This window comes from Salmo salar, chromosome ssa16 (genome assembly GCF_905237065.1).
Source record: "Salmo salar chromosome ssa16, Ssal_v3.1, whole genome shotgun sequence".
NCBI lineage: Eukaryota > Metazoa > Chordata > Actinopteri > Salmoniformes > Salmonidae > Salmo > Salmo salar.
Window position 1 is genome coordinate 82,968,593 of NC_059457.1, and position 27,473 is coordinate 82,996,065.

Below are 27,473 nucleotides of genomic sequence, written 5' to 3' on the forward strand. Positions count from 1 at the left end.
TGTGCTGTCCCCCCGTGGGAATCGAACCCACAATCCTGGTGTTGCAAACACCATGCTCTACCAACTGAGCTACAGTCCTTGTGATTGTCTCCACCCCCTCAGGTGTCACTTATTTTCCCCAGTGTATTTATCCCTGTGTTTCCTGTCTCTCTGTGCCATTTTTCCCGTTCTCCTGCTTTTTGCATTCTCCTTTTTCTAGTCCTCCCGGTTTTGACCCTTGCCTATTTCTGGACTTTGTACCCACCTGCCTAACCATTCTGCCTGCCTTGACCATGAGCCTGTCTGCACCTCTGTAGCTCCTGGACTCTGATCTGGTTTTGACCTTTTTGCATGTCCACAACCATTCTCTTGTCTACCCCTTTGGATTAATAAACATTGTAAGACTCCAACCATCTGCCTCCTGTGTCTGCATTTGGGTCTCACCTTGTGCCTTGATAGTTTTTGTGTTTAATTTCCATGGTTTTACATCAAAAGCTGATTTACATTACTCAACATTTCCACATGCAAAAAGCTGTTAATAAGGTGTGTCGTCTATCTGAAGTAAAAGTACACAATAATGACAAAAGGCAATAGAAATAAGGTAGTTATTAGTATTTATTCAATATTACTGTGAAATACTAAGAGCTGATTTTCCAGAGGGAAGCGAAAAACCAGAAACCCATTTAAGCCAATATGGGATAAACTGGAAAATTATTCCCTGATCTCTTTTAACAAGACAATCGAGCAAGCTCCTGGAAAATACAACAATCTTCAACATAAACTTTGTTAGTTACTTTAAAGTTTACTGAAGACACTCCTAGTACTAAAATACTGTACCTGTCAGCAAAAGTGAGTTATCAAAAAATACATAATTTACAGCAAAATCATCAGACATAGGAACTTTTGTGCATATAAATCAGGGGTGGCCAAAATGGTTGTGCAGGCTTTTTTCTCCAGCACAGTTCTACCACATCTGATTTGACTATTCAAGGTTCTGATAAGCAGCTGACTAGAGGTATGGTGTGTTGTAGAACAATCAGAAGTTACAAATATCACAGCTGAGATGCAGCAGAGTGCTTCCTCTGAAGTTATATGACTGTGTTTACACATTCAGCCTAAGACCCCAAATCTGATTTCCTTTCTATATCCAATCTTTTTTTCAGACCCATATCAGATTTTGGCATTCACACTCAGAAGTCACACAGAAATGCAATTCTCATTTCCTGTCACTGCTCCTTTCCATTTTGGGGTGGTGGTCATGGTAACGTCACGTGCCAACAACAACAAAAAATCTGAGTATTCAGACAGAGGTCGTATATGGAGGATGGGGTTTGTATCAGGATTCTGCTCCACATATGGAGGTGTTATAAATAGGAAATCAAAAGATCAGATTCAATGTGTTTTTTTGCTGTTTACACATTAAGGAAAATAACAGATAGGTATCATATATGCAAATAACTGTCAAAAAATCTGAATTGGGCTGCAATAAGGCGGCATTTACACAGGCAGCCCAATTCAGATATTTTTTTAATGAATTGGTCTTTAGATTGGGCAAGGGATCAGAATGGGGGTGCATGTGTAGACGCAGCCCAAGTACCTCAGAAAACCATGAGGATGAAAGCCAACAGGACATTAGATACCATGCTTACCTCATCCACCTCAGGAACTTGCAAATGTTTTAGAACACGGTGTATGTAATCTGCTGAATGTAATCTGTTGAATGTAATCTGTTGAATGTAATCTGCTGAATGTAATCTGCTGAATGTAATCTGCTGGATGTAAGCTTTCCATGCTCAACTGGAAGCGTCAATAGACGATGAAGTGTGACGCCTCCCACAAATAATAAATAAATACATAAATACAAAATACACAAATAAAAACATTTAAATAAATAAATAACATGGAAAAGATTTGAAATGTGTTATCACTCTGATTTACAGAGATGACCCAAGGTGTAGTGATTAATAATAATTAGGTGGGTGCTTATATTCGTCCTATTTCACACAGTGTGTATTATAAGCATGTCTGAATTGGAAATGTGTTTTTTTTCATATCCCAACTCCCCCTGAGACACCGCCAGGGTCTGCCACTATCAACGGCGACCCTGGAACAATTAGGGTTAAGTGCCCTGCTCAAGTTCAAACTAGCGACCTTTTGGTTACTGTCCCAACGCTCTAACCGCTAGGCTACCTTTCGTAGTAGTTCCTGTCCAAACGACGTCACTAGGTGTGGTGAGGGGCTCAGGTGTTCCAGGGGACATCATCTCAGCACCAGGCCAAGGCACCTCAAACTGCAAGAGAAACAGAAACTGGTGCCAGTATAACGTTTCATCATATTTTCAGAGTTAGAGTAATGACACAGAGGAGATCAATGCCCCCCTCTCTTTCTCACACACACACACACACACACACACACACACACACACACACACACACACACACACACACACACACACACACACACACACCTACCTACCTACCTAACAGGGATCAGCACATTTCCAAGTCAGTTGCTCTGTGTTACAGCTGCCCTACACGCTTAGTAATAATAGATAATAAAACATTTGAAGTATTTTATTGGACTCTTACACACAAAGTAACTTGATAAAGTGAATAGGATAACAGCTTTGTATTTTCTATGAATAAAGTGTTTGAATCATCCTCCTTGATTCGTTGTTGAAGTCAAATTCCTTCTATAGAGGAAGTTCCAGTTTCAGAGTCAAGTGCTTTTCCATGTGGAGGCACTTCAATGTCACTGTATTTTCATTGGCTACATTGTCATGATATGGAGGGTTCTTCAGATGTTACCATGAGTTTGTCTATTTTCTATGAAACCAGCTTGATGTCAAAGCCTATGCTCAAGTTGTAGAAGCTTAACTTGAAACTAAAAGTACAGACAGACAGAGAGACAGAGACAGAGAGCCTGACAGACAGACAGATAAATATTTACAAACAGATAAGTAGGTAAGCTGAGCTCCAGAGCAGACATTGTGCAGTAACTCTGCCTCAGACTTGTAGTGCCACTCTGGTTCAACCAACACCATGCTCAGCAGTTTCTGAGAAACAACAAAGAAAGAGAAATATATCATCACATTTCAATTTGGTAAATTCAGAGATCTTTGTGGGGAATATTGTGTCTAAAGGTTTAATGCAAAACCTGCCAATGGGCCTACAGTCATTGTGGAACCTTGGAACCACTGTGAAACATAGTTTGATGAAATGTTGGAATTTGCAGTGCAACCTTCAAAAGGAATATGTGCAAATCGATTGTTTTTGCAAACAGAAAAAAACATTGAAATATGATATTTTGTCCAAATGCACAACATCTAAGTAATATAATCATAATGAATCTAGTTGCGAGAGTCCTCCTGATTTCAGGGTTATCAGGCTCTGTGCATCAAAAAAGAGAACATTTGATAAAGTAATCTGAAAGCAGTCAAATCTCATATTTCCACTGGAAGGCACAGCACATATTCCAGAATAACAGCATTAATGGTTCCAGGGAAACACATGGAAGTTTGACAATCAAGATCATAGTAAAACTGTACTTTCTCTCAGATACTGTATCTGAAAAAAGATCCGATCTTCAATCACCCAGCTAAAGATTGAGGGTTTATGGAGGGTAAGTTTGGGTAATTTGTTATTTTCATACATTAAAAGAGACAGAATGAACCAATCACTACACCTCAAAAAAATAAAGGGAACACTTAAACAACACATCCTAGATCTGAATGAAAGAAATAATCTTATTAAATACTTTTTTCTTTACATAGTTGAATGTGCTGACAACAAAATCACACAAAAATAATCAATGGAAATCCAATTTATCAACCCATGGAGGTCTGGATTTGGAGTCACACTCAAAATTAAAGTGGAAAACCACACTACAGGCTGATCCAACTTTGATGTAATGTCCTTAAAACAAGTCGAAATGAGGCTCAGTAGTGTGTGTGGCCTCCACGTGCCTGTATGACCTCCCTTCAATGCCTGGGCATGCTCCTGATGAGGTGGCGGATGGTCTCCTGAGGGATCTCCTCCCAGACCTGGACTAAAGCATCCGCCAACTCCTGGACAGTCTGTGGTGCAACGTGGCATTGGTGGATGGAGCGAGACATGATGTCCCAGATGTGCTCAATTGGATTCAGGTCTGGGGAACGGGCGGGCCAGTCCATAGCATCAATGCTTTCCTCTTGCAGGAACTGCTGACACACTCCAGCCACATGAGGTCTAGCATTAGGAGGAACCCAGGGCCAACCGCACCAGCATATGGTCTCACAAGGGGTCTGAGGATCTCATCTCGGTACCTAATGGCAGTCAGGCTACCTCTGGCGAGCACATGGAGGGCTGTGCGGCCCCCCAAAGAAATGCCACCCCACACCATGACTGACCCACCGTCAAACCGGTCATGCTGGAGGATGTTGCAGGCAGCAGAACGTTCTCCACGGCATCTCCAGACTCTGCCACGTCTGTCACGTGCTCAGTGTGAACCTGCTTTCATCTGTGAAGAGCACAGGGCGCCAGTGGCGCATTTGCCAATCTTGGTGTTCTCTGGCAAATGCCAAACGTCCTGCACGGTGTTGGGCTGTAAGCACAACCCCCACCTGTGGACGTCGGGCCCTCATACCACCCTCATGGAGTCTGTTTCTGACCATTTGAGCAGACACATGCACATTTGTGGCCTGCTGGAGGTCATTTTGCAGGGCTCTGGCAGTGCTTCTCCTGCTCCTCCTTGCACAAAGGCGGAGGTAGCGGTCCTGCTGCTGGGTTGTTGCCCTCCTACGGCCTCCTCCACGTCTCCTGATGTACTGGCCTGTCTCCTGGTAGCGCCTCCATGCTCTGGACACTACGCTGACAGACACAGCAAACCTTCTTGCCACAGCTCGCATTGATGTGCCATCCTGGATGAGCTGCACTACCTGAGCCACTTGTGTGGGTTGTAGACTCCGTCTCATGCTACCACTAGAGTGAAAGCACCGCCAGCATTCAAAAGTGACCAAAACATCAGCCAGGAAGCATAGGAACTGAGAAGGGGTCTGTGGTCACCACCTGCAGAACCACTCCTTTATTGGGGGTGTCTTGCTTATTGCCTATTATTTCCACCTGTTGTCTATTTCATTTGCACAACAGCATGTGAAATTTATTGACAATCAGTGTTGCTTCCTAAGTGGACAGTTTGATTTCACAGAAGTGTGATTGACTTTGAGTTACATTGTGTTGTTTAAGTGTTCCCTTTATTTTTTGGAGCAGTGTATATTGAAAGTGACGAGTACAATGGTATGATTCACAGGCAAAGCATAAGAAGGCAAGTAAATAGGTTGACTATAACAATAAGTAAATCGGTTGACTATGTCTTGGCACTATAACAATAAGAATCACTGAGTTACCACTGATCCAGATATTGGAGACTAGATTGAGCTAGCCCACAAAAAATAAACGACACACATACACACACACACACACACACACACACACACACACACATACAGTACAAACATGCCAATTATCATGTATGTATTGACAAACCATGGCCTCTTTCACCAGCCAATGAGACTTGATCAGTGACTGGAATCACCATAGAAACCTCCTTAGTGGCATCACCAGAAGACACCACACACTTTACCTTGGTGTCTTTGTCAGGTAGACTGGAAACCGATGCAGTAGTTGTGACAGTTCCATTAGGATGGGTGACATTGACCATAGTAGACTTTTCCAAAGCAATGTGTTCTGTGTGGTCCCAGGACACTACCAGAGAGTCGTCCCGTGGCAAAACAATTCAATATTTTATAATCTATTCCTTACCTACAGTAAGTACAAACACGGTCTACTTGAAATCATAAACCCTACTGTTAATTAGAATATGTGTCTTACTAGACCTGTGGATTTCAGGGTCATGATGTTGAGGGTTGAGTGTTGATAGTTCTTCCTGTTCTATGTCATGGACTGTGGGAATTTGGGCTAAAGACAGTTTTGGTAAGTTTGACAATTAATGTCAAAGTAATACTGTAATTTCTCTTTGTCATCTGAACAGTAAAACCTACCTTCTCATTGTATTTCTCAGTTTGCACCACAGTACCACAGCAGCTCCACAGCACACAGCAATGAAACACAGTGAACCCATCACTGCAACAATCCCTGTTGGCTTAACTGTGAAAGATGACAAGATAAGAATGGTACAATTCACAGATAAGAGTGTCAGAGATTAGTTGTGGTCATTATATTAATGACTGACCACTGATCCTGTCACCATCAGTGACCTCAGGTACACCTAGCACAGAACATACAGAGACAGTACTTCAGAATGACACCAGCATGTTGGTTGTTACTGTAGGCATGTACAGAACCATTTCTCACCAGGAAATGAAGATTGAGTTCTAGCTGGAATAACCATGGAAACGTCCTTGGTGACACCTCCAGAGAACAGTGACACCACACAGCCAACCCTGGTGTCTTTGTCAGGTAGACTGAATGCTGCCAGCGTGGAAGTTATGGTGACAGTGACAGTTCCATTGAGATGGGTGACATTGGCCATGGTGGAATTTTCTAGAATTTCTGTGTTGTCCCAGGTTACTATAGGAACAGGTCGTCCAGTAGCAGAACAGGACAGAGTGGTGTGACTGTTGTTGGTTTGTGTGATGAGGAGTGAGGGTCCATACAGCTCTATAGGAAAACAACAGACACAGTTCACAGTGAACAGCACATGAGTCATAAAGCAGGTATCTAATGTGGGAAATCAAATAAATGACATGTTGAGGTTCATTGATGATGTCAACACCTACTCATTACATTATGCAATAAGATTTTACCATTAACATGGAGGCAGGTCGTTCCACTGATAGGTCCATCTGGAAAGGTGTTAAACAGACACTTGTAGCAGGACTCGTCTCCTCTTGACACTCCTCTGATGACAATAGAACAGTTCTGCAGTCCCTCGTCTTCAAACTCCACTTTCCCTTGAAAAGGTAGGTTGACATCGGGACCTCGTTTGCTGTAAGTGGCCACATTTTCATTCGTCTCTGTTGTCACTTTTTGCCAGGTGACTTGCCGCACGTCTTTGGGTGTCATGAGCTCACAGGTTAAGACTGCATCTTCTCCCAGGGTTGCTGTGACAACCTGCTGTGTTCTCACCAGATGAGAGAGCCCTGCATGAAGACAGTTACACACTACTTAGTACTTACTACATTACAAACTCACACACAAACACTCAGTTGATAGAGCCTGACGTGTCGTTGTGGGTTTGATTCCCATATTCAAAAAAAAAATGTAAGTCGCTTTGGAGGAAAGCGCCAGCTAAAAATATATATATTTATAGATTTTGTCGCACAGGGCTTTGCCTTTTTCTGTTATTGACTATTTATGTTAATACAATGTGTAGGAGGGACAAATTGCCAATTGTATGACTTTGAGGCAATTTGTGTAGTCATTTGTGTAGTGTTGTTTTGTGTAGCGTTGTGTTGCGATGCGTAGTGTAGCGTTGTGTTGTGCAACTGTTTGAATAAAGAAGAGTGTCCAGATCCGTAACTAGAACAGGGTCAATACGGACCGCGGTCGGGATCCACACCTAGAACGGGGTCAATACGGACCGCGGTCGGGATCCACACCTAGAACGGGGTCAATACGGACCGCGGTCGGGATCCACACCTAGAACGGGGTCAATACGGACCGCGGTCGGGATCCACACCTAGAACGGGGTCAATACGGACCGCGGTCCAGATCCACACCTAGAACGGGGTCAATACGGACCGCGGTCGGGATCCACACCTAGAACGGGGTCAATACGGACCGCGGTCGGGATCCACACCTAGAACGAGGGTCAATACGGACCGCAGTCCAGATCCACACCTAGAACGGGGTTAATACGGACCGCAGTCCAGATCCACACCTAGAACGGGGTTAATACGGACCGCTGGGTCCCAAGATCTTTTTAGGAACTCAGTCAGGTTTTCAACTTACTGCTGTTGATAGCTGCAATAGTAGAATCAACAAGGTACACTTTTAAAATATGGTAGTGCACGGGCAGTTTTCCTCTTATGTCATTCCCTGACAGAGCTATTTCTAACCTGTCAGAAATATCCAGTTGATCAACTACTAGCCCAAGTCAGCTAGATAGGTAAGTTAGGCTAACTTACCTATCTACATCAAATCAAATTTTATTTGTCACATACACATGGTTAGCAGATGTTAATGCGAGTGTAGCGAAATGCTTGTGCTTCTAGTTCCGACCATGCAGTAATATCTAACAAGTAATCTAACAATTTCACAACAACTACCTTATACACACAAGTGTAAAGAAATGAATAAGAATATGTACATAAAGATATATGAATGAGCGATGGCCGAAGGGCATAGGCAAGATGCAGTAGATGGTATAGAGTACAGTATATACATATGAGATGAGTAATGTAGGTTATGTAAACATTATATAAAGTGGCATTGTTTAAAGTGGCTGGTGATACATTTATTACATACGTTTTTCATTATTAAAGTGGCTAGAGATGAGTCAGTATGTTGGCAGCAGCCACTCAATGTTAGTGATGCTGTTTTAACAGTCTGATGGCCTTGAGAAAGAAGCTGTTTTTCAGTCTCTCGGTTCCAGCTTTGATGCACCTGTACTGACCTCGCCTTCTGGATGGTAGCGGGGTGAACAGGCAGTGGCTCGGGTGGTTGTTGTCCTTGATGATCTTTTTGGCCTTCCTGTGACATCGGGTGGTGTAGGTGTCCTGGAGGGCAGGTAGTTTGCCCCCGGTGATGCGTTGTGCAGACCGCACCACCCTCTGGAGAGCCTTACGGTTATGGGCGGAGCAGTTGCCATACCAGTTGCCGTACCAGGCAGTTTTTGGAGACAAGCCAAATTTCTTCAGCCTCCTGAGGTTGAAGAGGCGCTGCTGCGCCTTCTTCACCACGCTGTCTGTGTGGGTGGACCATTTCAGTTTGTCCGTGATGTGTACGCCGTGGAACTTAAACCTTTCCACTTTCTCCACCCTCTGTCCCGTCAATGTAGATAGGGGGCTGCTCCCTCTGCTGTTTCCTGAAGTCCACGATCATCTCCTTTGTTTTGTTGACATTGAGTGTGAGGTTATTTTCCTGACACCACACTCTGAGGGCCCTCACCTCCTCCCTGTAGGCTGTCTCGTCGTTGTTGGTAATCAAGCCTACCACTGTAGTGTCGTCTGCAAACTTGATGATTGAGTTGGAGGTGTGCATGGCCACGCAGTCGTGGGTGAACAGGGAGTACAGGAGAGGGCTGAGAACGCACCCTTGTGGGGACCCAGTGTTGAGGATCAGCGGGGTGGAGATGTTGTTACCTACCCTCACCGCCTGGGGGCGGCCCGTCAGGAAGTCCAGAACCCAGTTGCACAGGGGGGGGTTGAGACCCAGGGTCTCGAGCTTAATGACGAGTTTGGAGGGTACTATGGTGTGAAATGCTGAGCTGTAGTCGATGAACAGCATTCTTACATAGGTATTCATCTTGTCCAGATGGGTTAGGGCAGTGTGCAGTGTGATTGCGATTGTGTCGTCTGTGGACCTACTGGGGCAGTAAGCAAATTGGAGTGGGTCTAGGGTGTCAGGTAGGGTGGAGGTGATATGGTCCTTGACTAGTCTCTCAAAGCACTTGATGATGACAGAAGTGAGTGAGTTAGCTCAGTTACCTTAGCTTTCTTGGGAACAGGAACAATGGTGGCCCTCTTGAAGCATGTGGGGACAGCAGACTGGGATAAGGATTGATTGAATATGTCCGTAAACACACCAGCCAGCTGGTCTGCGCATGCTGGGAGGACGCGGCTGGGGATGCCGTCTGGGCCGGCAGCCTTGCGAGAGTTAACACGTTTAGATGTTTTACTCACGCTGGCTGCAGTGAAGGAGAGCCTGCAGGTTTTGGTAGCGGGCCGTGTCAGTGGCACTGTATTGTCCTCAAAGCGAGCAAAAAAGTTGTTTAGTTTGTCTGGGAGCAAGACATCGTGGTCCGCGACGGGGCTAGTTTTCCTTTTGTAGTCCGTGATTGACTGTAGACCCTGCCACATACCTCTCGTGTCTGAGCCGTTGAATTGCAACTCTACTTTGTCTTTATACTGACGCTTAGCTTGTTTGATTGCCATCTTGTAGTTGTCATGTCCAGATTAAGTGACCAGGGGCCTCGACCCCCAAGGGGCCCCACAGTGATTTTGTTGAATCACTCAGGTACAGTATATGGTGGCAAAATTGCAAGATTATGTTATAATACTTTTATTGCATCAAATGGTTGTTTTATGCAACAGAATAGAGTATTCTGTTAACTATTGTGTGTGTGTTCTACTGAGGATGGGCCTCTGGGAGATAACACTGACAGGAGATTTACGATGTCTTTTGGGTGATCAAAACCTAAAGAGCATTCCAGAGCATGAGTTAATGTTTCTGTTCTATACCGTACCAGGGAGAGATGGTTCCAGTTTGGAGTCGGAGGGCCAGACACTGGTCTATACAATGAAAACTGTTGACACAGCAGATACTGTCTGCTATGCTTTATAGATATCTTTCATACACATCTTAACCTTGTGACCCATTCTATATATCTGTTGTTTGTCATGTAGGTTGAAAAGGGTGTATCTTGGCTATAAAAGATCTTTGTACTTTTGTCTCGGGGCTCTCAACGAATCATTTGATCGTGAATCGTCGACCAGCCATCATTATCATAGAGCACTCAATCGATTCACTTTGTGTGTGTTGTATTGACCTGCTCCCTTATTAATAAGTGATTAAAGATTTAGTTTAAGTATAACTCTGACTTGTGTGATAAGTTTGTCTCTCCTCATTTGATAGTAAAGAAATGAATCACCACAAGTATCATATGAACACACATAAGACATGGCAAAATGTGTTGAATTTGCAGGAAATTAGCTTAGAAACTGCAAAATGTTCTCTAAACCAACAAGAGGGGTGTGAAAAGTTTGAACAGTTTGGGTTGTGAGGTTGGGGTTTGTTTCTATGCCGATATATTACAATATCCATCTGGACCTTTGTCACCTCGGAAAGTTGTGTGACTGGACCTTCTCAAATAGTAGTTGAGTACCCACTGATATAGTGGCTAATAAGTATGCTATAACACACGGTGTACACATCACGGACAAACTGAAATGGTCCACCCACACAGACAGCGTGGTGAAGAAGGCGCAGCAGCACCTCTTCAACCTCAGGAGGCTGAAGAAATTCGGCTTGTCACCAAAAACACTCAAACTTTAACAGATGCACAATCGAGAGCATCCTGTCAGGCTGTATCACCGCCTGGTACGGCAGCTGCTCCGCCCACAACCGTAAGGCTCTCCTAGAGGGTAGTGAGGTCTGCACAACGCATCACCGGGGGCAAACTACCTGCCCTCCAGGACACCTACACCAACCGATGTCACAGGAAGGCCAAAAAGATCATCAAGGACAGCAACCACCCGAGCCACTGCCTGTTCAACCCGCTATCATCCAGAAGGTGAGGTCAGTACAGGTTCATCAAAGCTGGAACCGAGAGACTGAAAAACAGCTTCTTTCTCAAGGCCATCAGACTGTTAAACAGCATCACTAACATTGAGTGGCTGCTGCAAACATACTGACTCAACTCCAGCCACTTTAATAATGGAAAAATGTATGTAATAAATGTATCACCAGCCACTTTAAACAATGCCACTTCATATAATGTTTACATACCCTACATTACTTATCTCATATGTATATACTGTACTCTATACCATCTACTGCATCTTGCCATCTTGATGTAATGTATCACCAGCCACTTTAAACAATGCCACTTTATATGTTTACATACCCTACATTACTCATCTCATATGCATATACTGTACTCTATACCATCTACTGCATCTTGCCATCTTGATGTAATGTATCACTAGCCACTTTAAATAATGCCACTTTTATATGTTTACATATCTTACATTACTCATCTCATATGTATATACTGTACTCTATACCATCCACTGCATCCTGCCAATGCCGTTCTACACCATCACTCATTCATATAAAAAATAAAAATGTGTGTACATATTCTTATTCATTCCTTTACACTTGTGTGTATAAGGTAATTGTTGTGAAATTGTGAGGTTAGATATTACTGCATTGTCGGAACTAGAAACACAAGCATTTCGCTACACTCGCATTAACATCTGCTAACCATGTGTATGTGACAAATACAAATTTGATATGATTTGATGTGCTGCTCATTGACAAAAAAATAAAAATAAAAATGCATCACACTGACGGTCATTATAATGCTGTATGATCCTTGAGGAAAAAGTGACCAGCAGTTATGAAGCAGTATGTTGCTGTATATTATAAGTTAATATGGTTATAATTATAATGCATCAGAAGACTTTATGAGACTTAATGAGTATTTATTTGTGTCTATAACTATGATTGTACTGCATTATTAGCAGATTATGAGTACATGTATAATTAATCAATAATGCCCGAGGGGGTGTGGTATATGGCCAATATACCACGGCTAAGGGATGTTCTTAAGCACGACGCAACGCGGAGTGCCTGGATACAGCTCTTAGCAATGGTATATTGGCCAAATACCACAAACACCTGAGGTGCCATATTGCTATTATAAACTGGTTACCAACGTAATTAGAGTAGTAAAAATAAATGTCACACCCATGGTATATGGTTTGATATACCACGGCTGTCAGCCAATCAGCATACGGGGCTTGAACCACCCCATTTATACTGCTGTATAATGCACTATGCATTTGGGCTTCACAGAAAGTGTTACTAAATATACACTACATTTATCTAGTACCAGGTTGGACCCCCCTTCACCTCTAGCAGAGCCTTTCTTGAGAAATTGCATTTTTGTTTATTTTTGACAATTTTAATTTAAAACCATCACAGTAAGGTATATCATTGTTTCCCAGAAGGTATTTGACATTGAGATAAAAAAAAAAAAAATGATGCATTGGACCTATAAGGGAAATCTATGCTAGTTGGGAGGAAATTATGAATGAAGGGGCTTTGAAACTGACAGCAGTATGGGTTAGTAACTGACTGCAGTATGGGTTAGTAACTGACTGCAGTATGGGTTAGTAACTGACAGCAGTATGGGTCAGTAACTGACTGCAGTATGGGTTAGTAACTGACAGCAGTATGGGTAAGTAACTGACAGCAGTATGGGTTAGTAACTGACTGCAGTATGGGTTAGTAACTGACTGCAGTATGGGTTAGTAACTGACTGCAGTATGGGTTAGTAACTGACAGCAGTATGGCTTTGTAACTGACAGCAGTATTACTTAGTAACTGACTGCAGTATGGGTTAGTAACTGACAGCAGTATGGGTTAGTAACTGACAGCAGTATGGATTAGTAACTGACAGCAGTATGGGTTAGTAACTGACAGCAGTATGGATTAGTAACTGACTGCAGTATGGGTTAGTAACCGACAGCAGTATGGGTTAGTAACTGACAGCAGTATGGGTAGTAACTGACTGCAGTATGGTTTAGTAACTGACTGCAGTATGGGTTAGTAACTGACTGCAGTATGGGTTAGTAACTGACAGCAGTATGGGTTAGTAACTGACTAGCAGTATGGGTTAGTAAACTGACAGCAGTATGGGTTGGTAACTGACTGCAGTATGGGTTAGTAACTGACTGCAGTATGGGTTAGTAACTGACAGCAGTATGGGTTAGTAACTGACAGGAGTATGGGTTTGTAACTGACAGCAGTATGGGTTAGTAACTGACAGCAGTATGGGTTAGTAACTGACAGCAGTATGGATTAGTAACTGACTGCAGTATGGGTTAGTAACTGACAGCAGTATGGCTTAGTAACTGACTGCAGTATGGGTAAGTAACTGACTGCAGTATGGTTTAGTAACTGACTGCAGTATGGGTTAGTAACTGACTGCAGTATGGGTTAGTAACTGACAGCAGTATGGGTTAGTAACTGACTGCAGTATGGGTTAGTAAATGACTGCAGTATGGGTTAGTAACTGACTGCAGTATGGGTTAGTAACTGACTGCAGTATGGGTTAGTAACTGACAGCAGTATGGGTTAGTAACTGACAGGAGTATGGGTTTGTAACTGACAGCAGTATGGGTTAGTAACTGACAGCAGTATGGGCTAGTAACTGACAGCAGTATGGGTTAGTAACTGACAGCAGTAACTGACTGCAGTATGGGTTAGTAACTGACTGCAGTATGGGTTAGTAACTGACAGCAGTATGGGTTAGTAACTGACAGCAGTATGGGTTAGTAACTGTCTGCAGTATGGATTAGTAACTGACTGCAGTATGGGTTTGTAACTGACAGCAGTATGGATTAGTAACTGACTGCAGTATGGGTTAGTGACTGACTGCAGTATGGGTTAGTAACTGACAGCAGTATGGGTTAGTAACTGACAGCAGTATGGGTTAGTAACTGACTGCAGTATGGGTTAGTAACTGACTGCAGTATGGGTTAGTAACTGACTGCAGTATGGGTTAGTAACTGACTGCAGTATGGGTTAGTAACTGACTGCAGTATGGGTTAGTAACTGACTGCCGTATGGGTTAGTAACTGACTGCAGTATGGGTTAGTAACTGACTGCAGTATGGGTTAGTAACTGACAGCAGTATGGGTTAGTAACTGACTGCAGTATGGGTTAGTAACTGACTGCAGTATGGGTTAGTAACTGACTGCAGTATGGGTTAGTAACTGACTGCAGTATGGGTTAGTAACTGACAGCAGTATGGGTCAGTAACTGACTGCAGTATGGGTTAGTAACTGACAGCAGTATGGGTTAGTAACTGACAGCAGTATGGGTTAGTAACTGACTGCAGTATGGGTTAGTAACTGACTGCAGTATGGGTTAGTAACTGACTGCAGTATGGGTTAGTAACTGACAGCAGTATGGCTTTGTAACTGACTGCAGTATGGGTTAGTAACTGACAGCAGTATGGGTTGGTAACTGACTGCAGTATGGGTTAGTAACTGACAGCAGTATGACTTAGTAACTGACTGCAGTATGGGTTAGTAACTGACAGCAGTATGGGTTAGTAACTGACAGCAGTATGGGTTAGTAACTGACTGCAGTATGGGTTAGTAACTGACAGCAGTATGGCTTAGTAACTGACTGCAGTATGGGTTAGTAACTGACAGCAGTATGGGTTAGTAACTGACAGCAGTATGGGTTAGTAACTGACAGCAGTATGGATTAGTAACTGACTGCAGTATGGGTTAGTAACTGACAGCAGTATGGATTAGTAACTGACTGCAGTATGGGTTAGTGACTGACTGCAGTATGGGTTAGTAACTGACAGCAGTATGGGTTAGTAACTGACAGCAGTATGGGTTAGTAACTGACTGCAGTATGGGTTAGTAACTGACTGCAGTATGGGTTAGTAACTGACTGCAGTATGGGTTAGTAACTGACTGCAGTATGGGTTAGTAACTGACAGCAGTATGGGTTAGTAACTGACAGCAGTATGGGTTAGTAACTGACTGCAGTATGGGTTAGTAACTGACTGCAGTATGGGTTAGTAACTGACAGCAGTATGGGTTAGTAACTGACAGCAGTATGGGTTAGTAACTGACTGCAGTATGGGTTAGTAACTGACTGCAGTATGGGTTAGTAACTGACAGCAGTATGGGTTAGTAACTGACTGCAGTATGGGTTAGTAACTGACTGCAGTATGGGTTAGTAACTGACAGCAGTATGGGTTAGTAACTGACAGCAGTATGGGTTAGTAACTGACTGCAGTATGGGTTAGTAACTGACAGCAGTATGGGTTAGTAACTGACTGCAGTATGGGTTAGTAACTGACTGCAGTATGGGTTAGTAACTGACAGCAGTATGGCTTAGTAACTGACTGCAGTATGGGTTAGTAACTGACAGCAGTATGGGTTAGTAACTGACAGCAGTATGGGTTAGTAACTGACTGCAGTATGGGTTAGTAACTGACTGCAGTATGGGTTAGTAACTGACTGCAGTATGGGTTAGTAACTGACTGCAGTATGGGTTAGTAACTGACTGCAGTATGGGTTAGTAACTGACAGCAGTATGGGTCATTAACTGACTGCAGTATGGGTTAGTAACTGACAGCAGTATGGGTTAGTAACTGACAGCAGTATGGGTTAGTAACTGACTGCAGTATGGGTTAGTAACTGACTGCAGTATGGGTTAGTAACTGACTGCAGTATGGGTTAGTAACTGACAGCAGTATGGCTTAGTAACTGACTGCAGTATGGGTTAGTAACTGACAGCAGTATGGGTTTGTAACTGACTGCAGTATGGGTTAGTAACTGACAGCAGTATGGCTTAGTAACTGACTGCAGTATGGGTTAGTAACTGACAGCAGTATGGGTTAGTAACTGACAGCAGTATGGATTAGTAACTGACAGCAGTATGGGTTAGTAACTGACAGCAGTATGGATTAGTAACTGACTGCAGTATGGGATAGTAACTGACAGCAGTATGGCTTAGTAACTGACTGCAGTATGGGTAAGTAACTGACTGCAGTATGGTTTAGTAACTGACTGCAGTATGGGTTAGTAACTGACTGCAGTATGGGTTAGTAACTGACAGCAGTATGGGTTAGTAACTGACTGCAGTATGGGTAAGTAACTGACTGCAGTATGGGTAAGTAACTGACTGCAGTATGGGTTAGTAACTGACTGCAGTATGGGTTAGTAACTGACAGCAGTATGGGTAAGTAACTGACAGCAGTATGGGTTAGTAACTGACTGCAGTATGGGTTAGTAACTGACTGCAGTATGGGTTAGTAACTGACAGCAGTATGGGTTAGTAACAGACTGCAGTATGGGTTAGTAACTGACTGCAGTATGGGTTAGTAACTGACTGCAGTATGGGTTAGTAACTGACTGCAGTATGGGTTAGTAACTGACAGCAGTATGGGTTAGTAACTGACTGCAGTATGGGTTAGTAACTGACTGCAGTATGGGTCAGTAACTGACAGCAGTATGGCTTAGTAACTGACTGCAGTATGGGTAAGTAACTGACTGCAGTATGGTTTAGTAACTGACTGCAGTATGAGTTAGTAACTGACTGCAGTATGGGTTAGTAACTGACAGCAGTATGGTTTAGTAACTGACTGCAGTATGGGTTAGTAAATGACTGCAGTATGGGTTAGTAACTGACTGCAGTATGGGTTAGTAACTGACAGCAGTATGGGTTAGTAACTGACAGCAGTATGGGTTTGTAACTGACAGCAGTATGGGTTAGTAACTGACAGCAGTATGGGTTAGTAACTGACTGTAGTATGGGTTAGTAACTGACAGCAGTATGGGTTAGTAACTGACAGCAGTAAGGGTTAGTAACTGACAGCAGTATGGGTTAGTAACTGACAGCAGTAATTGACTGCAGTATGGGTTAGTAACTGACTGCAGTATGGGTTAGTAACTGACAGCAGTATGGGTTAGTAACTGACAGCAGTATGGGATAGTAACTGTCTGCAGTATGGTTAGTAACTGACTGCAGTATGGGTTAGTAACTGACAGCAGTATGGGTTAGTAACTGACTGCAGTATGGGTTAGTGACTGACTGCAGTATGGGTTAGTAACTGACAGCAGTATGGGTTAGTAACTGACAGCAGTATGGGTTAGTAACTGACTGCAGTATGGGTTAGTAACTGACTGCAGTATGGGTTAGTAACTGACTGCAGTATGGGTTAGTAACCGACTGCAGTATGGGTTAGTAACTGACAGCAGTATGGGTTAGTAACTGACAGCAGTATGGGTTAGTAACCGACTGCAGTATGGGATAGTAACTGACTGCAGTATGGGTTAGTAACTGACAGCAGTATGGGTTAGTAACTGACAGGAGTATGGGTTAGTAACTGACTGCAGTATGGGTTAGTAACTGACTGCAGTATGGGTTAGTAACTGACAGCAGTATGGGTTAGTAACTGACTGCAGTATGGGTTAGTAACTGACTGCAGTATGGGTTAGTAACTGACAGCAGTATGGGTTAGTAACTGACAGCAGTATGGGTTAGTAACTGACTGCAGTATGGGTTAGTAACTGACTGCAGTATGGGTTAGTAACTGACTGCAGTATGGGTTAGTAACTGACTGCAGTATGGGTTAGTAACTGAGGGCAGTATGGGTTAGTAACTGACAGCAGTATGGGTTAGTAACTGACTGCAGTATGGGTTAGTAACTGACAGCAGTATGGATTAGTAACTGACAGCAGTATGGGTTAGTAACTGACTGCAGTATGGGTTAGTAACTGACTGCAGTATGGGTTAGTAACTGACAGCAGTATGGGTTAGTAACTGACTGCAGTATGGGTTAGTAACTGACTGCAGTATGGGTTAGTAACTGACAGCAGTATGGGTTAGTAACTGACAGCAGTATGGGTTAGTAACTGACAGCAGTATGGCTTAGTAACTGACAGCAGTATGGGTTAGTAACTGACTGCAGTATGGGTTAGTAACTGACTGCAGTATGGGTTAGTAACTGACAGCAGTATGGCTTAGTAACTGACTGCAGTATGGGTTAGTAACTGACAGCAGTATGGGTTAGTAACTGACAGCAGTATGGGTTAGTAACTGACTGCAGTATGGGTTAGTAACTGACTGCAGTATGGGTTAGTAACTGACTGCAGTATGGGTTAGTAACTGACTGCAGTATGGGTTAGTAACTGACTGCAGTATAGGTTAGTAACTGACAGCAGTATGGGTCAGTAACTGACTGCAGTATGGGTTAGTAACTGACAGCAGTATGGGTAAGTAACTGACAGCAGTATGGGTTAGTAACTGACTGCAGTATGGGTTAGTAACTGACTGCAGTATGGGTTAGTAACTGACTGCAGTATGGGTTAGTAACTGACAGCAGTATGGCTTTGTAACTGACTGCAGTATGGGTTAGTAACTGACAGCAGTATGGGTTGGTAACTGACTGCAGTATGGGTTAGTAACTGACAGCAGTATGACTTAGTAACTGACTGCAGTATGGGTTAGTAACTGACAGCAGTATGGGTTAGTAACTGACAGCAGTATGGATTAGTAACTGACAGCAGTATGGGTTAGTAACTGACAGCAGTATGGATTAGTAACTGACTGCAGTATGGGTTAGTAACTGACAGCAGTATGGCTTAGTAACTGACTGCAGTATGGGTAAGTAACTGACTGCAGTATGGTTTAGTAACTGACTGCAGTATGGGTTAGTAACTGACTGCAGTATGGGTTAGTAACTGACAGCAGTATGGATTAGTAACTGACTGCAGTATGGGTAAGTAACTGACTGCAGTATGGGTAAGTAACTGACTGCAGTATGGGTTAGTAACTGACTGCAGTATGGGTTAGTAACTGACAGCAGTATGGGTTAGTAACTGACAGCAGTATGGGTTAGAAACTGACTGCAGTATGGGTTAGTAATTGACTGCAGTATGGGTTAGTAACTGACAGCAGTATGGGTTAGTAACAGACTGCAGTATGGGTTAGTAACTGACTGCAGTATGGGTTAGTAACTGACTGCAGTATGGGTTAGTAACTGACAGCAGTATGGTTTAGTAACTGACAGCAGTATGGGTTAGGAACTGACTGCAGTATGGGTTAGTAACTGACTGCAGTATGGGTCAGTAACTGACAGCAGTATGGCTTAGTAACTGACTGCAGTATGGGTAAGTAACTGACTGCAGTATGGTTTAGTAACTGACTGCAGTATGGGTTAGTAACTGACTGCAGTATGGGTTAGTAACTGACAGCAGTATGGGTTAGTAACTGACTGCAGTATGGGTTAGTAAATGACTGCAGTATGGGTTAGTAACTGACTGCAGTATGGGTTAGTAACTGACAGCAGTAAGGGTTAGTAACTGACAGCAGTATGGGTTAGTAACTGACAGCAGTAATTGACTGCAGTATGGGTTAGTAACTGACTGCAGTATGGGTTAGTAACTGACAGCAGTATGGGTTAGTAACTGACAGCAGTATGGGATAGTAACTGTCTGCAGTATGGATTAGTAACTGACTGCAGTATGGGTTAGTAACTGACAGCAGTATGGATTAGTAACTGACTGCAGTATGGGTTAGTGACTGACTGCAGTATGGGTTAGTAACCGACAGCAGTATGGGTTAGTAACTGACAGCAGTATGGGTTAGTAACTGACTGCAGTATGAGTTAGTAACTGACTGCAGTATGGGTTAGTAACTGACTGCAGTATGGGTTAGTAACTGACTGCAGTATGGGTTAGTAACTGACAGCAGTATGGGTTAGTAACCGACAGCAGTATGGGTTAGTAACCGACTGCAGTATGGGATAGTAACTGACTGCAGTATGGGTTAGTAACTGACAGCAGTATGGGTTAGTAACTGACAGGAGTATGGGTTAGTAACTGACTGCAGTATGGGTTAGTAACTGACTGCAGTATGGGTTAGTAACTGACAGCAGTATGGGTTAGTAACTGACTGCAGTATGGGTTAGTAACTGACTGCAGTATGGGTTAGTAACCGACAGCAGTATGGGTTAGTAACCGACAGCAGTATGGGTTAGTAACTGACTGCAGTATGGGTTAGTAACTGACTGCAGTATGGGTTAGTAACTGACTGCAGTATGGGTTAGTAACTGACTGCAGTATGGGTTAGTAACTGACAGCAGTATGGGTTAGTAACCGACAGCAGTATGGGTTAGTAACTGACTGCAGTATGGGTTAGTAACTGACAGCAGTATGGATTAGTAACTGACAGCAGTATGGGTTAGTAACTGACTGCAGTATGGGTTAGTAACTGACTGCAGTATGGGTTAGTAACTGACAGCAGTATGGGTTAGTAACTGACTGCAGTATGGGTTAGTAACTGACTGCAGTATGGGTTAGTAACTGACAGCAGTATGGGTTAGTAACTGACAGCAGTATGGGTTAGTAACTGACAGCAGTATGGGTTAGTAACTGACAGCAGTATGGGTTAGTAACTGACTGCAGTATGGGTTAGTAACTGACTGCAGTATGGGTTAGTAACTGACAGCAGTATGGGTTAGTAACTGACTGCAGTATGGGTTAGTAACTGACAGCAGTATGGGTTAGTAACTGACAGCAGTATGGGTTAGTAACTGACTGCAGTATGAGTTAGTAACTGACTGCAGTATGGGTTAGTAACTGACTGCAGTATGGGTTAGTAACTGACTGCAGTATGGGTTAGTAACTGACTGCAGTATAGGTTAGTAACTGACAGCAGTATGGGTCAGTAACTGACTGCAGTATGGGTTAGTAACTGACAGCAGTATGGGTAAGTAACTGATAGCAGTATGGGTTAGTAACTGACTGCAGTATGGGTTAGTAACTGACTGCAGTATGGGTTAGTAACTGACTGCAGTATGGGTTAGTAACTGACAGCAGTATGGCTTTGTAACTGACTGCAGTAAGGGTTAGTAACTGACAGCAGTATGGGTTGGTAACTGACTGCAGTATGGGTTAGTAACTGACAGCAGTATGACTTAGTAACTGACTGCAGTATGGGTTAGTAACTGACAGCAGTATGGGTTAGTAACTGACAGCAGTATGGATTAGTAACTGACAGCAGTATGGGTTAGTAACTGACAGCAGTATGGATTAGTAACTGACTGCAGTATGGGTTAGTAACTGACAGCAGTATGGCTTAGTAACTGACTGCAGTATGGGTAAGTAACTGACTGCAGTATGGTTTAGTAACTGACTGCAGTATGGGTTAGTAACTGACTGCAGTATGGGTTAGTAACCGACAGCAGTATGGATTAGTAACTGACTGCAGTATGGGTAAGTAACTGACTGCAGTATGGGTAAGTAACTGACTGCAGTATGGGTTAGTAACTGACTGCAGTATGGGTTAGTAACTGACAGCAGTATGGGTTAGTAACTGACAGCAGTATGGGTTAGAAACTGACTGCAGTATGGGTTAGTAATTGACTGCAGTATGGGTTAGTAACTGACAGCAGTATGGGTTAGTAACAGACTGCAGTATGGGTTAGTAACTGACTGCAGTATGGGTTAGTAACTGACTGCAGTATGGGTTAGTAACTGACAGCAGTATGGTTTAGTAACTGACAGCAGTATGGGTTAGTAACTGACTGCAGTATGGGTTAGTAACTGACTGCAGTATGGGTCAGTAACTGACAGCAGTATGGCTTAGTAACCGACTGCAGTATGGGTTAGTAACTGACTGCAGTATGGTTTAGTAACTGACTGCAGTATGGGTTAGTAACTGACTGCAGTATGGGTTAGTAACTGACAGCAGTATGGGTTAGTAACTGACTGCAGTATGGGTTAGTAAATGACTGCAGTATGGGTTAGTAACTGACTGCAGTATGGGTTAGTAACTGACAGCAGTATGGGTTAGTAACTGACAGCAGTATGGGTTTGTAACTGACTGTAGTATGGGTTAGTAACTGACAGCAGTATGGGTTAGTAACTGACTGTAGTATGGGTTAGTAACTGACAGCAGTATGGGTTAGTAACTGACAGCAGTATGGGTTAGTAACTGACAGCAGTATGGGTTAGTAACTGACAGCAGTAATTGACTGCAGTATGGGTTAGTAACTGACTGCAGTATGGGTTAGTAACTGACAGCAGTATGGGTTAGTAACTGACAGCAGTATGGGTTAGTAACTGTCTGCAGTATGGATTAGTAACTGACTGCAGTATGGGTTAGTAACTGACAGCAGTATGGATTAGTAACTGACTGCAGTATGGGTTAGTGACTGACTGCAGTATGGGTTAGTAACTGACAGCAGTATGGGTTAGTAACTGACAGCAGTATGGGTTAGTAACTGACTGCAGTATGAGTTAGTAACTGACTGCAGTATGGGTTAGTAACTGACTGCAGTATGGGTTAGTAACTGACTGCAGTATGGGTTAGTAACTGACAGCAGTATGGGTTAGTAACTGACAGCAGTATGGGTTAGTAACTGACTGCAGTATGGGATAGTAACTGACTGCAGTATGGGTTAGTAACTGACAGCAGTATGGGTTAGTAACTGACAGGAGTATGGGTTAGTAACTGACTGCAGTATGGGTTAGTAACTGACTGCAGTATGGGTTAGTAACTGACAGCAGTATGGGTTAGTAACTGACTGCAGTATGGGTTAGTAACTGACTGCAGTATGGGTTAGTAACTGACAGCAGTATGGGTTAGTAACCGACAGCAGTATGGGTTAGTAACTGACAGCAGTATGGGTTAGTAACTGACAGCAGTATGGGTTAGTAACCGACTGCAGTATGGGTTAGTAACTGACTGCAGTATGGGTTAGTAACTGACAGCAGTATGGCTTAGTAACTGACTGCAGTATGGGTTAGTAACTGACAGCAGTATGGGTTAGTAACTGACTGCAGTATGGGTTAGTAACTGACTGCAGTATGGGTTAGTAACTGACTGCAGTATGGGTTAGTAACTGACTGCAGTATGGGTTAGTAACTGACTGCAGTATGGGTTAGTAACTGACAGCAGTATGGGTCAGTAACTGACTGCAGTATGGGTTAGTAACTGACAGCAGTATGGGTAAGTAACTGACAGCAGTATGGGTTAGTAACTGACTGCAGTATGGGTTAGTAACTGACTGCAGTATGGGTTAGTAACTGACTGCAGTATGGGTTAGTAACTGACAGCAGTATGGCTTTGTAACTGACTGCAGTAAGGGTTAGTAACTGACAGCAGTATGGGTTGGTAACTGACTGCAGTATGGGTTAGTAACTGACAGCAGTATTACTTAGTAACTGACTGCAGTATGGGTTAGTAACTGACAGCAGTATGGGTTAGTAACTGACAGCAGTATGGATTAGTAACTGACAGCAGTATGGGTTAGTAACTGACAGCAGTATGGATTAGTAACTGACTGCAGTATGGGTTAGTAACTGACAGCAGTATGGCTTAGTAACTGACTGCAGTATGGGTAAGTAACTGACTGCAGTATGGTTTAGTAACTGACTGCAGTATGGGTTAGTAACTGACTGCAGTATGGGTTAGTAACTGACAGCAGTATGGGTTAGTAACTGACTGCAGTATGGGTTAGTAACTGACTGCAGTATGGGTTAGTAACTGACTGCAGTATGGGTTAGTAACTGACTGCAGTATGGGTTAGTAACTGACAGCAGTATGGGTTAGTAACTGACAGCAGTATGGGTTAGAAACTGACTGCAGTATGGGTTAGTAATTGACTGCAGTATGGGTTAGTAACTGACAGCAGTATGGGTTAGTAACAGACTGCAGTATGGGTTAGTAACTGACTGCAGTATGGGTTAGTAACTGACTGCAGTATGGGTTAGTAACTGACAGCAGTATGGTTTAGTAACTGACAGCAGTATGGGTTAGTAACTGACTGCAGTATGGGTTAGTAACTGACTGCAGTATGGGTCAGTAACTGACAGCAGTATGGCTTAGTAACTGACTGCAGTATGGGTAAGTAACTGACTGCAGTATGGTTTAGTAACTGACTGCAGTATGGTTTAGTAACTGACTGCAGTATGGGTTAGTAACTGACTGCAGTATGGGTTAGTAACTGACAGCAGTATGGGTTAGTAACTGACTGCAGTATGGGTTAGTAAATGACTGCAGTATGGGTTAGTAACTGACTGCAGTATGGGTTAGTAACTGACAGCAGTATGGGTTAGTAACTGACAGCAGTATGGGTTTGTAACTGACAGCAGTATGGGTTAGTAACTGACAGCAGTATGGGTTAGTAACTGACTGTAGTATGGGTTAGTAACTGACAGCAGTATGGGTTAGTAACTGACAGCAGTATGGGTTAGTAACTGACAGCAGTATGGGTTAGTAACTGACAGCAGTAATTGACTGCAGTATGGGTTAGTAACTGACTGCAGTATGGGTTAGTAACTGACAGCAGTATGGGTTAGTAACTGACAGCAGTATGGGTTAGTAACTGTCTGCAGTATGGATTAGTAACTGACTGCAGTATGGGTTAGTAACTGACAGCAGTATGGATTAGTAACTGACTGCAGTATGGGTTAGTGACTGACTGCAGTATGGGTTAGTAACTGACAGCAGTATGGGTTAGTAACTGACAGCAGTATGGGTTAGTAACTGACTGCAGTATGAGTTAGTAACTGACTGCAGTATGGGTTAGTAACTGACTGCAGTATGGGTTAGTAACTGACTGCAGTATGGGTTAGTAACTGACAGCAGTATGGGTTAGTAACTGACAGCAGTATGGGTTAGTAACTGACTGCAGTATGGGTTAGTAACTGACTGCAGTATGGGTTAGTAACTGACAGCAGTATGGGTTAGTAACTGACAGGAGTATGGGTTAGTAACTGACTGCAGTATGGGTTAGTAACTGACTGCAGTATGGGTTAGTAACTGACAGCAGTATGGGTTAGTAACTGACTGCAGTATGGGTTAGTAACTGACTGCAGTATGGGTTAGTAACTGACAGCAGTATGGGTTAGTAACTGACAGCAGTATGGGTTAGTAACTGACAGCAATATGGCTTAGTAACTGACAGCAGTATGGGTTAGTAACTGACTGCAGTATGGGTTAGTAACTGACTGCAGTATGGGTTAGTAACTGACAGCAGTATGGCTTAGTAACTGACTGCAGTATGGGTTAGTAACTGACAGCAGTATGGGTTAGTAACTGACAGCAGTATGGGTTAGTAACTGACTGCAGTATGAGTTAGTAACTGACTGCAGTATGGGTTAGTAACTGACTGCAGTATGGGTTAGTAACTGACTGCAGTATGGGTTAGTAACTGACTGCAGTATGGGTTAGTAACTGACAGCAGTATGGGTCAGTAACTGACTGCAGTATGGGTTAGTAACTGACAGCAGTATGGGTAAGTAACTGACAGCAGTATGGGTTAGTAACTGACTGCAGTATGGGTTAGTAACTGACTGCAGTATGGGTTAGTAACTGACTGCAGTATGGGTTAGTAACTGACAGCAGTATGGCTTTGTAACTGACTGCAGTAAGGGTTAGTAACTGACAGCAGTATGGGTTGGTAACTGACTGCAGTATGGGTTAGTAACTGACAGCAGTATGACTTAGTAACTGACTGCAGTATGGGTTAGTAACTGACAGCAGTATGGGTTAGTAACTGACAGCAGTATGGATTAGTAACTGACAGCAGTATGGGTTAGTAACTGACAGCAGTATGGATTAGTAACTGACTGCAGTATGGGTTAGTAACTGACAGCAGTATGGCTTAGTAACTGACTGCAGTATGGGTTAGTAACTGACTGCAGTATGGGTTAGTAACTGACTGCAGTATGGGTTAGTAACTGACAGCAGTATGGGTTAGTAACTGACTGCAGTATGGGTAAGTAACTGACTGCAGTATGGGTAAGTAACTGACTGCAGTATGGGTTAGTAACTGACTGCAGTATGGGTTAGTAACTGACTGCAGTATGGGTTAGTAACTGACAGCAGTATGGCTTTGTAACTGACTGCAGTAAGGGTTAGTAACTGACAGCAGTATGGGTTGGTAACTGACTGCAGTATGGGTTAGTAACTGACAGCAGTATTACTTAGTAACTGACTGCAGTATGGGTTAGTAACTGACAGCAGTATGGGTTAGTAACTGACAGCAGTATGGATTAGTAACTGACAGCAGTATGGGTTAGTAACTGACAGCAGTATGGATTAGTAACTGACTGCAGTATGGGTTAGTAACTGACAGCAGTATGGCTTAGTAACTGACTGCAGTATGGTTTAGTAACTGACTGCAGTATGGGTTAGTAACTGACTGCAGTATGGGTTAGTAACTGACAGCAGTATGGATTAGTAACTGACTGCAGTATGGGTAAGTAACTGACTGCAGTATGGGTAAGTAACTGACTGCAGTATGGGTTAGTAACTGACTGCAGTATGGGTTAGTAACTGACAGCAGTATGGGTTAGTAACTGACAGCAGTATGGGTTAGAAACTGACTGCAGTATGGGTTAGTAATTGACTGCAGTATGGGTTAGTAACTGACAGCAGTATGGGTTAGTAACTGACTGCAGTATGGGTTAGTAACTGACTGCAGTATGGGTTAGTAACTGACTGCAGTATGGGTTAGTAACTGACAGCAGTATGGGTTAGTAACTGACTGCAATATGGGTTAGTAACTGACTGCAGTATGGGTTAGTAACTGACTGCAGTATGGATTAGTAACTGACTGCAGTATGGGTTAGTAACTGACTGCAGTATGTGTTAGTAACTGACTGCAGTATGGGTTAGTAACTGACTGCAGTATGGGTTAGTAACTGACTGCATTATGGGTTAGTAACTGAAAGCAGTATGGATTAGTAACTGACAGCAGTATGGGTTAGTAACTGACTGCAGTATGGGTTAGTAACTGACTGCCGTATGGGTTAGTTACTGACTGCAGTATGGGTTTGTAACTGACTGCAGTATGGATTAGTAACTGACAGCAGTATGGGTTAGTAACTGACAGCAGTATGGGTTAGTAACTGACTGCCGTATGGGTTAGTTACTGACTGCAGTATGGGTTAGTAACTGACTGCAGTATGGGTTAGTAACTGACTGCAGTATGGTTAAGTAACTGACTGCAGTATGGATTAGTAACTGACAGCAGTATGGGTTAGTAACTGACTGCAGTATGGG

At 43.2% G+C, this 27,473-nt stretch overlaps 2 protein-coding genes across 3 annotated transcripts in view; both read right to left on the minus strand.

Moving 5' to 3' along the window:
- LOC106574974 (nectin-4) overlaps positions 1-27,473 on the minus strand; it is a 215,464-nt gene that overhangs the window by 138,527 nt on the left and 49,464 nt on the right. The window lies entirely within an intron of this gene.
- LOC106574825 (OX-2 membrane glycoprotein) overlaps positions 577-27,473 on the minus strand; it is a 29,143-nt gene continuing 2,246 nt past the window's right edge. The window contains exons 2-5 of the mRNA XM_045698204.1: positions 6,782-7,117; positions 6,330-6,635; positions 6,017-6,122; positions 577-3,034 (exon numbers count right to left, since the gene is read on the minus strand). Coding sequence (XP_045554160.1) covers positions 3,025-3,034; positions 6,017-6,122; positions 6,330-6,635; positions 6,782-7,117 — 758 coding nt within the window. The 3' untranslated portion in view covers positions 577-3,024. The remainder of the gene's footprint in view (positions 3,035-6,016; positions 6,123-6,329; positions 6,636-6,781; positions 7,118-27,473) is intronic.